The sequence below is a fragment of the Nerophis ophidion genome, linkage group LG09 (assembly GCF_033978795.1).
Source record: "Nerophis ophidion isolate RoL-2023_Sa linkage group LG09, RoL_Noph_v1.0, whole genome shotgun sequence".
NCBI classification, from domain to species: Eukaryota; Metazoa; Chordata; class Actinopteri; order Syngnathiformes; family Syngnathidae; genus Nerophis; species Nerophis ophidion.
Window position 1 is genome coordinate 71,618,536 of NC_084619.1, and position 14,380 is coordinate 71,632,915.

General features: G+C 40.5%; 1 protein-coding gene and 1 pseudogene across 1 annotated transcript in view; one reads left to right on the forward strand and one right to left on the reverse strand.

The window, feature by feature from the left end:
- Nucleotides 1-5,770, forward strand: part of grem2b (gremlin 2, DAN family BMP antagonist b) — a 42,788-nt gene extending 37,018 nt beyond the window's left edge. Inside the window, exon 2 of the mRNA XM_061911745.1 lies at nt 1,908-5,770. Coding sequence (XP_061767729.1) covers nt 1,908-2,466 — 559 coding nt within the window. The 3' untranslated portion in view covers nt 2,467-5,770. The remainder of the gene's footprint in view (nt 1-1,907) is intronic.
- Nucleotides 5,771-7,614: 1,844 nt separating this feature from the next.
- The window catches only part of LOC133559714 (formin-2-like), a 140,412-nt pseudogene continuing 133,646 nt past the window's right edge, over nt 7,615-14,380 (reverse strand).

Genomic DNA, 14,380 nt, shown 5'->3' on the forward strand with positions numbered 1-14,380 from the left:
TTGTTATGAAGGTGTCTGTTACTACATGATATATATACTTGCAGTGTGTATATTTTACATATTACATATTGTTATGAAGGTTTTTTTTACTACATTATATATATACTTGCAGTGTGTATATTGTAAATATTACATGTAGTTATGAAGGTGTCTGTTACTACATGATATATATACTTGCAGTGTGTATATTGTAAATATTACATGTAGTTATGAAGATGTCTGTTACTACATGATATATATACTTGCAGTGTGTATAATGTACATTTTACATATTGTTTATGAAGGTGTCTGTTACTACATGATATATATACTTGCAGTGTGTATATTGTACATATTACATATTGTTATGAAGGTGTCTGTTACTACATGATATATATACTTGCAGTGTGTATATTTTACATATTACATATTGTTATGAAGGTGTCTTTTACTACATTATATATATACTTGCAGTGTGTATATTGTAAATATTACATGTAGTAATGAAGGTGTCTGTTACTACATGATATATATACTTGCAGTGTGTATATTGTAAATATTACATGTAGTTATGAAGGTGTCTGTTACTACATGATATATATACTTGCAGTGTGTATATTGTACATATTACATATTGTTATGAAGGTGTCTGTTACTACATGATATATAAATAATTGCAGTGTGTATATTGTAAATATTACATGTAGTTATGAAGGTGTCTGTTACTACATGATATATATACTTGCAGTGTTTATATTGTAAATATTACATGTAGTTATGAAGGTGTCTGTTACTACATGATATATATACTTGCAGTGTGTATATTGTACATATTACATGTAGTTATGAAGGTGTCTGCTACTACATTGTACATTGCAGTGTGTATATTGTACATAGCAGCTGGGTTACAGTTCCGTCCCGTTACAGCTTCAAACACTAGCATAGCTCGGTGAGCTACATTGCTAACATTACACTCACATTTAAACAGCAGCATTATGCTAGGTTAGCCTACTTTTTAAAGACAAAAACAAATACCAAACTTAAATGTGTGTAGCGGATTGATGGATAGCTGTTGGAACTCCAGGTGTAATTGAAGGTAAATAGCGAAGTGGCTTATGACTTCCTGAAAAGCTACACGTGTGGTTCTAGTAAACAGGTTGCAGGTGTAACCAGTCCGGACTTCTGATGGCTTTGCAAACAGCGATCACACAATGGACTTCTTTACAGCTTTTATTCCGAAAAATCAAGTAAAAACCCCACAAAACTCCTTCTTTGTACCACCCAGCATTGCAAGAAGCAAAGTCTAAAGTTGTATCATTGTTATGAAATACACAACATTTTATCACGCAGCATTGACTCCATTTAAGATGCAAAAAGAAAACATTGCCGACGAGCGGCCATAATAAGTGGACAAGCGGTAGGAAATGGATGGATGGACACAGGCTACGTAGCGGTCACGTGACATGAATTGATGAATGTGGACCCCGACTTATTGGGGTGTTACCATTTAGTGGTCAATTGTAACGGAATATGTACTGTACTGTGCAATCTACTAATAAAAGTTTCAATCAATCAATCAATCAAAGACATCAAAGAGGACGAACGCTTCAAACAAATTCTGCCAACACGTGTCACTGGAAACATGTTTGTTAGAAAATGACACAACTCACCTCCACATTGCAAGCAGCAGAGTGAGGAGGGAGGGGAGGAGCTACAGAATCTACAGGAAACCACGGAAGCCTGGCAACGACAGGAGGGAGGAAAAGGAAATAACAATAAATCAACACTCTGGGATAGAAGTTCACACAAATGCAATACTTAACACAATAACAACATTTAGAAATAGTAATAAAGTGCATGATCTAGCTGTTAGAACATCATATCTGCAGAGTAAAGGACCATGACTCACCAATTGTCTCTTGTTCTAGAATGCTGTGGACAATAAGCATCCCGGTCTTACTAGCTGGTGTGCTGTGCCTCACCGGCGAGACCAGAAGGCACCGCCCCCATGGCTACATCCCGTCCCCGTACAAGACTAAAGGGAACCTGTCCTCCGTGCGCCACCACCGGCTCCTCCATCAGAAGCCCGAGGTGCTGTCCTCCAGCCGGGAGGCCTTGGTGGTGACCGAGCGTCGCTACCTCCGCAGGGACTGGTGTAAAACCCAACCCTTACGCCAGACCATCAGCGAAGAGGGTTGCCGGAGCCGCACGGTGGTCAACCGCTTCTGCTACGGCCAGTGCAACTCCTTCTACATCCCCCGGCACCTGGGTCCCCAGAATCCAGGGCACGGTTCCGGAAGGAAAGGCCACAACAAAGCCCAGGAGCCCTTTCAGTCGTGCTCCTTCTGCAGACCGCACCGCGTCACGCAGCTGACCGTGCAGCTGGACTGCCCGGACCTGCGGCCGCCTTACCGGCACCGCAAAGTCCAGCGGGTCAAACAGTGCCGGTGCATGTCGGTGGAGGTGAACGGACACGGGAAGCTGTGATGGCGGAGACAACAGCTTCTTGTTCGAGACATGAAGCACAGACACTGATTGAAGAGCACAGGACCTGTGGACAAGGGTCTAAGAGACTTGTGGTGTGGATAAGGGTCTATGAGACTTGTGGTGTGGACAAGGGTCTAAGAGACTTGTGGTGTGGACAAGGGTCTAAGAGACTGGTGGTGTGGACAAAGGTCTAAGAGACTTGTGGTGTAGACAAGGGTCTAAGAGACTTGTGGTGTGGACAATGGTCTCAGAGACTTGTGGTGTGGACAAGGGTCTAAGAGACTTGTGGTGTGGACAAGGGTCTAAGAGACTTGTGGTGTGAACAAAGGTCTAAGAGACTTGTGGTGTGGACTAGACATGGACTTCTAAGCCAGAGCCACATGCCAGGTCTTTTCCCTGTAGCAGATGGTGGACTGGACTTCAGGAGGACTAGTCTTCTTTCCAACGCCTGTTCAGTGTCCCAGATGATGCACAGACCAAGGAGCATCCATCAATCACCAGACCGTGCCGGAGTCACACCTCAAAAATATTTGCAGAGAAAACAAACATGAATATAGCTCGGTTGGTAGAGCGGCCGTGCCAGCAACTTGAGGGTTGCAGGTTCGATTCCCGCTTCCGCCATCCTAGTCACTGCCGTTGTGTCCTTGGGCAAGACACTTTACCCACCTGCTCCCAGTGCCACCCACACTGGTTTAAATGTAACTTAGATATTGGGTTTCACTATGTAAAGCGCTTTGAGTCGCTAGAGAAAAGCGCTATATAAATATAATTCACTAATTCACAAATTTTGTGGGAAATGACAAAGAAATGAAGAACATTTGATTGAAAAACAAAACAAAACGTGTTAGCATTCAGTTTCATGTAGGGGTGTAATCGTGCGGCATCACGCTTTGCTACATATTTCGCTTTTAAGGTCAGGATTCAGTTTGTTGTGTAAGACAACAAAATAACTTAAATAAAACGTAGAAAAACGGGAATCTTTCTCCGCAAAAAACTACAATAACAAAAAAATGGTATTTTCCGGACTACAAGTTGCTACTTTTTGCCGTGCTTTGAACGGTGCAGCTAATTTATGGACTTTCTTTGATAACAGCCATAATGTTGTGCCTTCAACCGAAAGTATAAGTCCTGTTTATCCTACCATACGTCCATAGTGGTTCTGCTCCAAAAGAATCATTCATTCGTCATTTCAAGCAACATTTGCGAGTTTTACAATACAACTAAAACAATTCTTACCTATTTAACTGTTCCATTAGTAACGCCTGAGGGTTTTCATGCATATTTCTACGTGCTAGCATAATGCAATAGCGTGAGCAAATATGCTGTGTCTGTTTTAGTATTATTCACTTACAATAGCATTCTCATTTTATCGTTTCAGTTTCATAAATTCACTAAAACGTCACCATGGAGTCTGTTTAGCTGAATGTAGAGCTAGCTTGCGCAGCTAGTGGGTCCATGACACTGACTTCTGTTTTGTTTGACCAGCCGTTTTACTGCCCTGTTACAGACACCGTTTCACAAAATCTTTCGTATCGGTAAATATTTGCAGCTTACAGCCCGGTGCTTAATATACCGCATTTCCTTGAATTGCCGCCGGAGCGCTAATTAATTTAAAACCTCTTCTCACTCCGGCGCTTACCAAAGGCATGCGGTAAATTTAGGCCTGCGCTTATAAATTTGAGTGTGATGTAAGGATACCATCATGAAAAGCACATTTAATAACAAAAAACGTTATTATGGTCTTACCTTTACTTATAAATGAAGTCCATGCGCAGCTCCTTCTGATCAAAAGCATCGATAACTTGTTTATAGAAGTCTTCCTTATCTTTCTTCAGTTTTAAAAGTCTCTCTGTCTCGATGGAGATCTTCCTTTATTACCTCCTGCTTCGATTAAAAGTCCAGTTTAGAAAACTGTTTTATTTTAGATATGTAATCCCCCATGTTAAAAGTGCAAGCGAGAGGAAAAAATAAACGATCGCTGCTTGTTGTCACTTCTTCTGCACCAGGAGGCGGGAGTCATTTAATGAGTCATATTTGACACACGCAGCTACGGTATATTAATAAAACATAGCTGCTTACTGTTCTTTTTAGCATATTCAATAACTTGGAACTTAAATCCTACTAAATAGCTCTTAATCTTCTTCCCTTTATGCGATTTCAAATGATTGAAATCAGCCTCCTCCATTTTGAAAAATGATGACAGGTGAAGTGTCACTCGTGACGTGACGAGTTTGACCCGGTGGAAATTCTAGGCATATGCTAATTATTTTTGCGAAACAAGTTTGACCCGGCAGAAATTCTAGTAAAAATAATATTTTGCAAAACGAGTTTGACCCGGCCTTAATCCATACTAAGCATGCGCTAATTATTTTGCGAAACGAGTTTGACCCGGCAGTAATTCTAGGCAGGCGCATACTATGCACCCGGCGGCAGTTCAAGGAAATACGGTATATGCAAAAATATTAATTTCTTAAATATTAATACGCTCTACAGGCCAGAGAATACGGTAATGAAAACAACATGTAGAAAAGCACTCAGGCCTTCTCCCCCTTTAGTAACAAATCCTTTTGTTCGTCTGTCGCTTCCAAACAGGCGGCGAGAGGGTTCACTCTTTGCATTGGCGTCATCTCACGGGCACGCTTGTTTTATAACGGAATGAAATAAACGGAGTGAACCCTCTTGTCCAGTCATCCACTCTCCCCACGGAGAAGTTTAGCCTTGCCTTGAACATGCAATAACGTAGTAGAAATGATCCGGATCAGCCCCAAATTGTAATCACCTGTGTTTCATCCCATTTCTGACACTTCCTGAAAACAACACCTTGTGAGTTATATTATACTTTAGACGAGCTCGAATCACTTCATCAAATACTGAAACACAGTGATACTGTTCAAATTGTGTTTAACATTACAGTGGCCAAAATATGGAATATGCTTGTTAAAATAAAACCTCTGCTTTGTTTCTAATGAATACTCAGGCCTACTACGCTAATGTTGACCCAAAGAAAACTTCCGGGTCCCCAACTTTCATGGTGGTCCACGTGGCGACAAGTAAGTCGAGAATGTTGTGTAGCCAAACATGCGATGAGTACCGTTACACCCCGACAGTATTTACATGTCTTTGATGCCCCGAAAAGGGACAAGCGGTAAAAAAAATGGATGGAGTTTTTGGACTCCTAAATCCATGTGAAGACTGATTCCACATGTGTGCAATGCAATATATATTATACAATATACATATTTTATCTTTGTGTGCATATGTGTAAAATACAATAATAAATCTATTTTATATGTACATACAAAAATGTGTTGTTGTTTTTGTTAAAAGGGGGGAAAAACAGCCACTTTCAAACTGGTGGAAATCATTTTATTGGATAAATAGATCTTTCATGGGTGAAAAACATATGGGATGTCAAGTCACATGATGCTCTGGTTTGGTTAGCATAGCACGCTGCTAATTAACGCGTAAAGACACAAGAACACCGTTTAAAGGTGAGCGCCACTTGCTTTTTTAATGTTGTATATCATTCACAATCATTATGAGGTACAAGACCACAATAGTTATTTTTGGATTTTTCGCTTTCCATTGAACATATTACATATTGTTATGAAGGTGTCTGTTACTTCATGATGTATAGTATACTGTATATATATATATATATATATATATATATATATATATATATATATATATATACACACACATATATATATATATATATATCAATCAATGTTTACTTATACAGCCCTAAATCACTAGTGTCTCAAAGGGCTGCACAAACCACAACACAAACAACTACGACATCCTCGGTAGGCCCACATAAGGGCAAGGAAAACTCACACCCAGTGGGACGTCGGTGATAATGATGACTATGAGAACCTTGGAGAGGACCACATTTGTGGGCAACCCACATACATACACATTTTATATATATATATATATATATATATATATATATATATATATATATATATATATATATATATATATATATATACATATATATATATATATATATATATATATATATATATATATATATGTATATATATATCAATCAATCAATCAATGTTTACTTATATAGCCCTAAATCACTAGTGTCTCAAAGGGCTGCACAAACCACTACGACATCCTCGGTAGGCCCACATAAGGGCAAGGAAAACTCACACCCAGTGGGACGTCGGTGACAATGATGACTATGAGAACCTTGGAGAGGAGGAAAGCAATGGATGTCGAGCGGGTCTAACATGATACTGTGAAAGTTCAATCCATAATGGATCCAACATAGTCGCGAGAGTCCAGTCCAAAGCGGATCCAACACAGCAGCGAGAGTCCCGTTCACAGCGGAGCCAGCAGGAAACCATCCCAAGCGGAGGCGGATCAGCAGCGCAGAGATGTCCCCAGCCGATACACAGGCGAGCAGTACATGGCCACCGGATCGGACCGGACCCCCTCCACAAGGGAGAGTGGGACATAGGAGGAAAAGAAAAGAAACGGCAGATCAACTGGTCTAAAAATGAGTCTATTTAAAGGCTAGAGTATACAAATGAGTTTTAAGGTGAGACTCAAATGCTTCTACTGAGGTGGCATCTCGAACTGTTACCGGGAGGGCATTCCAGAGTACTGGAGCCCAAAATGAAAACGCTCTATAGCCCGCAGACTTTTTCTGGGCTTTGGGAATCACTAATAAGCCGGAGTCCTTTGAACGCAGATTTCTTGCCGGGACATATGGTACAATACAATCGGCAAGATAGGATGGAGCTAGACCGTGTAGTATTTTATACGTAAGTAGTAAAACCTTAAAGTTACATCTTAAGTGCACAGGAAGCCAGTGCAGGTGAGCCAGTACAGGTATATATGTATGTATATATGTATATAAAGGTATATACAGTATAGGTATATATGTATGTATATATGTATATAAAGGTATATACAGTACAGGCGTAATGTGATCAAACTTTCTTGTTCTTGTCAAAAGTCTAGCAGCCGCATTTTGTACCAACTGTATATATATATATATATATATATATATATGTGTGTGTATATATATATACATATAAATGTATAAATATATATATATATATATATATATATATATATATATATATATATATATATATATACACACACACACATATGTATATATATATATATATATATAACGTTTGGGATGCATTTTGAATGCGCGAGTTGTCACCCCCAGATGCTGCAGGACTCGGACAAGGCTGGATTGCAGGTAGGTGCTTGTTTAATATACAAAAGGCAAAAGAACACTTGTACAAAAAGCAAAGAAACGGCTACGCAAGGGAAGTTAAATGCTAATGGTTAGCAAGCATCGAGTTCAAAGTCCCGGATCAAAGTCGAAGCTAAGACGTGACTTAGCGAGATAAACACGAGACAGGATAACAAACATAACTGTTGCATGGAGCAAACAAAACATCCAGGACAAACACAGGTAGCCAGCAGGTTTAAATACTCAAATAATAATATAAAACAGGTGTGCGTCAGGTGGAACTAATGAAGTTGCCATGGAGACAAATGCAAACTAGGAAGTGCTCAAACAAAGTCAAACGTCCACATAACACACGATCCGACATCATATATATATATATATATATATATATATATACATATATATACATATATATATATATATATATATATATATACACACAACAATGACTCATTAGTCACATCTTTCAAGCGTTTTATCATCTTTAAAATCTCAAAATAAATGTCATAAAGACTGTGAATGATGGGCAACATTCCAAAAAAGTGCAGTTCCTCTTTAGAAAGGCGGACTGTGTTTAGGGGAAGAGAAAACAGTCCAGGAGGAGCAGAGAGGCGCTGCTGCCAGAGGGAGGTTGAGGATGAGAAAGCAAGACAATTGCAAAAGATGTCGGCAGAGTTCATGTTGCACATCACTCATTTGTCGAGTCTGTGTGTGTGTGTGTGTGTGTGTGTGTTAAGGCACTGTCAAGGACATGTGTACCTGCCTGTTGAAGAAGGTGAAGCAGAGCAGACTCCAAGGGGAGAGGGCGTGGTCTCCACTCTGTATGACTTATAAAACACAGCCTGCACGGGCGGTGCTACAAATTGGCAGAGAGCATTTTCTGGCATCTCCGTTGAATCCCCTCGGCTTACGTTAGTCTCCTGCAAGTCATAATTCAATAAGTGCTGCCAGAGAGCATTCCTCTCCTCCGACTGGTGACAACAAAGCAACATTCTTCCATCCATTCAAGAAAAGAACAAAAGAGAATATAATGTTTGCTGAAAATGTCTGATTGTGCTTCTTGTGCTGATTTGTCTTCTCTTCTCTCTTCTTCTACATCTTCTGCACCAGCTTGGCTTTCTGTGCAGCACAAACACACACACACTACTTACACTTTCTGTGCAACACAAACACAAACACACACTACTTACACTTTCTGTGCAACACAAACACACACTACTTACACTTTCTGTGCAACACAAACACAAACACACACTACTTACACTTTCTGTGCAACACAAACACACACTACTTACACTTTCTGTGCAACACAAACACAAACACACACTACTTACACTTTCTGTGCAACACAAACACACACTACTTACACTTTCTGTGCAGCACAAACACACACACACTACTTACACTTTCTGTGCAGCACAAACACACACACACTACTTACACTTTCTGTGCAGCACAAACACACACACACTACTTACACTTTCTGTGCAGCACAAACACACACACACTACTTACACTTTCTGTGCAGCACAAACACACACACACTACTTACACTTTCTGTGCAACACAAACACACACACACTACTTACACTTTCTGTGCAGCACAAACACAAACACACACACACACTACTTACACTTTCTGTGCAGCACAAACACAAACACACACACACTACTTACAATTTCTGTGCAGCACAAACACAAACACACACACACTACTTACACTTTCTGTGCAACACAAACACACATACTACTTACACTTTCTGTGCAACACAAACACAAACACACACACACACACACACTACTTACACTTTCTGTGCAGCACAAACACACACACACATACTACTTACACTTTCTGTGCAACACAAACACACACACTACTTACACTTTCTGTGCAGTACAAACACAAACACACATACTACTTACACTTTCTGTGCAACACAAACGCACACACTACTTACACTTTCTGTGCACCACAAACACAAACACACACACAATACTTACACTTTCTGTGCAGCACAAACACACACACTACTTACACTTTCTGTGCAACACAAACACACACACTACTTACACTTTCTGTGCACCACAAACACAAACACACATACTACTTACCCTTTCTGTGCAACACAAACGCACACACTACTTACACTTTCTGTGCAGCACAAACACACACACTACTTACACTTTCTGTGCAACACAAACGCACACACAATACTTACACTTTCTGTGCAACACAAACACACACACTACTTACACTTTCTGTGCAACACAAACGCACACACTACTTACACTTTCTGTGCACCACAAACACAAACACACACACAATACTTACACTTTCTGTGCAGCACAAACACAAACACACACTACTTACACTTTCTGTGCAGCACAAACACAAACACACATACTACTTACACTTTCTGTGCAACACAAACGCACACACTACTTACACTTTCTGTGCAGCACAAACACACATACTACTTACACTTTCTGTGCAACACAAACGCACACACAATACTTGCACTTTCTGTGCAGCACAAACACAAACACACACCCTACTTACACTTTCTGTGCAACACAATTGCACACACACACTACTTACACTTTCTGTGCAACACAAACACACACACTACTTACACTTTCTGTGCAGCACAAACACACACACTACTTACACTTTCTGTGTACCACAAACACAAACACACACCCTACTTACACTTTCTGTGCAACACAAACACACACACACTACTTACACTTTCTGTGCAGCACAAACACAAACACACACTACTTACACTTTCTGTGCAGCACAAACACAAACACACACACTACTTACACTTTCTGTGCAACACAAACACACACACACTACTTACACTTTCTGTGCAGCACAAACACAAACACACACACTACTTCCACTTTCTGTGCAGCACAAACACAAACACACACACACTACTTCCACTTTCTGTGCAGCACAAACACAAACACACACTACTTACACTTTCTGTGCAGCACAAACACAAACACACATACTACTTACACTTTCTGTGCAGCACAAACACAAACATACACTACTTACACTTTCTGTGCAACACAAACACACACACTACTTACACTTTCTGTGCAACACAAACACACACACTACTTACACTTTCTGTGCAACACAAACGCACACACACACACAATACTTACACTTTCTGTGCAGCACAAACACAAACACACACTACTTACACTTTCTGTGCAGCACAAACACAAACACACATACTACTTACACTTTCTGTGCAACACAAACGCACACACTACTTACACTTTCTGTGCAACACAATTGCACACACACACTACTTACACTTTCTGTGCAACACAAACACACACACTACTTACACTTTCTGTGTACCACAAACACAAACACACACCCTACTTACACTTTCTGTGCAACACAATTGCACACACACACTACTTACACTTTCTGTGCAACACAAACACACACACTACTTACACTTTCTGTGCAACACAATTGCACACACACACTACTTACACTTTCTGTGCAGCACAAACACACACACACACTACTTACACTTTCTGTGCAGCACAAACACAAACACACACAATACTTACACTTTCTATGCAGCACAAACACACACACTACTTACACTTTCTGTGCAGCACAAACACACACACACACTACTTACACTTTCTGTGCAACACAAACACACACACACTACTTACACTTTCTGTGCAGCACAAACACAAACACACACAATACTTACACTTTCTATGCAGCACAAACACAAACACTACTTACACTTTCTGTGCAGCACAAACACACACACACACTACTTACACTTTCTGTGCAACACAAACACACACACACTACTTACACTTTCTGTGCAGCACAAACACAAACACACACAATACTTACACTTTCTATGCAGCACAAACACACACACTACTTACACTTTCTGTGCAGCACAAACACACACACACACACTACTTACACTTTCTGTGCAACACAAACACACACACACTACTCACACTTTCTGTGCAGCACAAACACAAACACACACTACTTACACTTTCGGTGCAGCACAAACACACACACACTACTTACACTTTCTGTGCAACACAAACACACACACACTGCTTACACTTTCTGTGCAGCACAAACACAAACACACACACTACTCACACTTTCTGTGCAGCACAAACACACACACACTACTTACACTTTCTGTGCAGCACAAACACACACACTACTTACACTTTCTGTGCAACACAAACGCACACACTACTTCCACTTTCTGTGCAACACAAACACACACACACTACTTACACTTTCTGTGCAACACAAACACACACACACTGCTTACACTTTCTGTGCAGCACAAACACAAACACACACACTACTCACACTTTCTGTGCAGCACAAACACAAACACACACACACTACTTACACTTTCTGTGCAGCACAAACACACACACTACTTACACTTTCTGTGCAACACAAACGCACACACTACTTCCACTTTCTGTGCAACACAAACACACACACACTGCTTACACTTTCTGTGCAGCACAAACACAAACACACACACTACTTCCACTTTCTGTGCAGCACAAACACACACACACATACTACTTACACTTTCTGTGCAACACAAACGCACACACAATACTTGCACTTTCTGTGCAGCACAAACACAAACACACACTACTTACACTTTCTGTGCAACACAAACACACACACACTACTTACACTTTCTGTGCAGCACAAACACAAACACACACAATACTTACACTTTCTATGCAGCACAAACACACACACTACTTACACTTTCTGTGCAGCACAAACACACACACACACACTACTTACACTTTCTGTGCAACACAAACACACACACACTACTCACACTTTCTGTGCAGCACAAACACAAACACACACTACTTACACTTTCGGTGCAGCACAAACACACACACACTACTTACACTTTCTGTGCAACACAAACACACACACACTGCTTACACTTTCTGTGCAGCACAAACACAAACACACACACTACTCACACTTTCTGTGCAGCACAAACACACACACACTACTTACACTTTCTGTGCAGCACAAACACACACACTACTTACACTTTCTGTGCAACACAAACACAAACACACACTACTTACACTTTCTGTGCAACACAAACACACACTACTTACACTTTCTGTGCAACACAAACACAAACACACACTACTTACACTTTCTGTGCAACACAAACACACACTACTTACACTTTCTGTGCAGCACAAACACACACACACTACTTACACTTTCTGTGCAGCACAAACACACACACACTACTTACACTTTCTGTGCAGCACAAACACACACACACTACTTACACTTTCTGTGCAGCACAAACACACACACACTACTTACACTTTCTGTGCAGCACAAACACACACACACTACTTACACTTTCTGTGCAACACAAACACACACACACTACTTACACTTTCTGTGCAGCACAAACACAAACACACACACACACTACTTACACTTTCTGTGCAGCACAAACACAAACACACACACACTACTTACAATTTCTGTGCAGCACAAACACAAACACACACACACTACTTACACTTTCTGTGCAACACAAACACACATACTACTTACACTTTCTGTGCAACACAAACACAAACACACACACACACACACACTACTTACACTTTCTGTGCAGCACAAACACACACACACATACTACTTACACTTTCTGTGCAACACAAACACACACACTACTTACACTTTCTGTGCAGTACAAACACAAACACACATACTACTTACACTTTCTGTGCAACACAAACGCACACACTACTTACACTTTCTGTGCACCACAAACACAAACACACACACAATACTTACACTTTCTGTGCAGCACAAACACACACACTACTTACACTTTCTGTGCAACACAAACACACACACTACTTACACTTTCTGTGCACCACAAACACAAACACACATACTACTTACCCTTTCTGTGCAACACAAACGCACACACTACTTACACTTTCTGTGCAGCACAAACACACACACTACTTACACTTTCTGTGCAACACAAACGCACACACAATACTTACACTTTCTGTGCAACACAAACACACACACTACTTACACTTTCTGTGCAACACAAACGCACACACTACTTACACTTTCTGTGCACCACAAACACAAACACACACACAATACTTACACTTTCTGTGCAGCACAAACACAAACACACACTACTTACACTTTCTGTGCAGCACAAACACAAACACACATACTACTTACACTTTCTGTGCAACACAAACGCACACACTACTTACACTTTCTGTGCAGCACAAACACACATACTACTTACACTTTCTGTGCAACACAAACGCACACACAATACTTGCACTTTCTGTGCAGCACAAACACAAACACACACCCTACTTACACTTTCTGTGCAACACAATTGCACACACACACTACTTACACTTTCTGTGCAACACAAACACACACACTACTTACACTTTCTGTGCAGCACAAACACACACACTACTTACACTTTCTGTGTACCACAAACACAAACACACACCCTACTTACACTTTCTGTGCAACACAAACACACACACACTACTTACACTTTCTGTGCAGCACAAACACAAACACACACTACT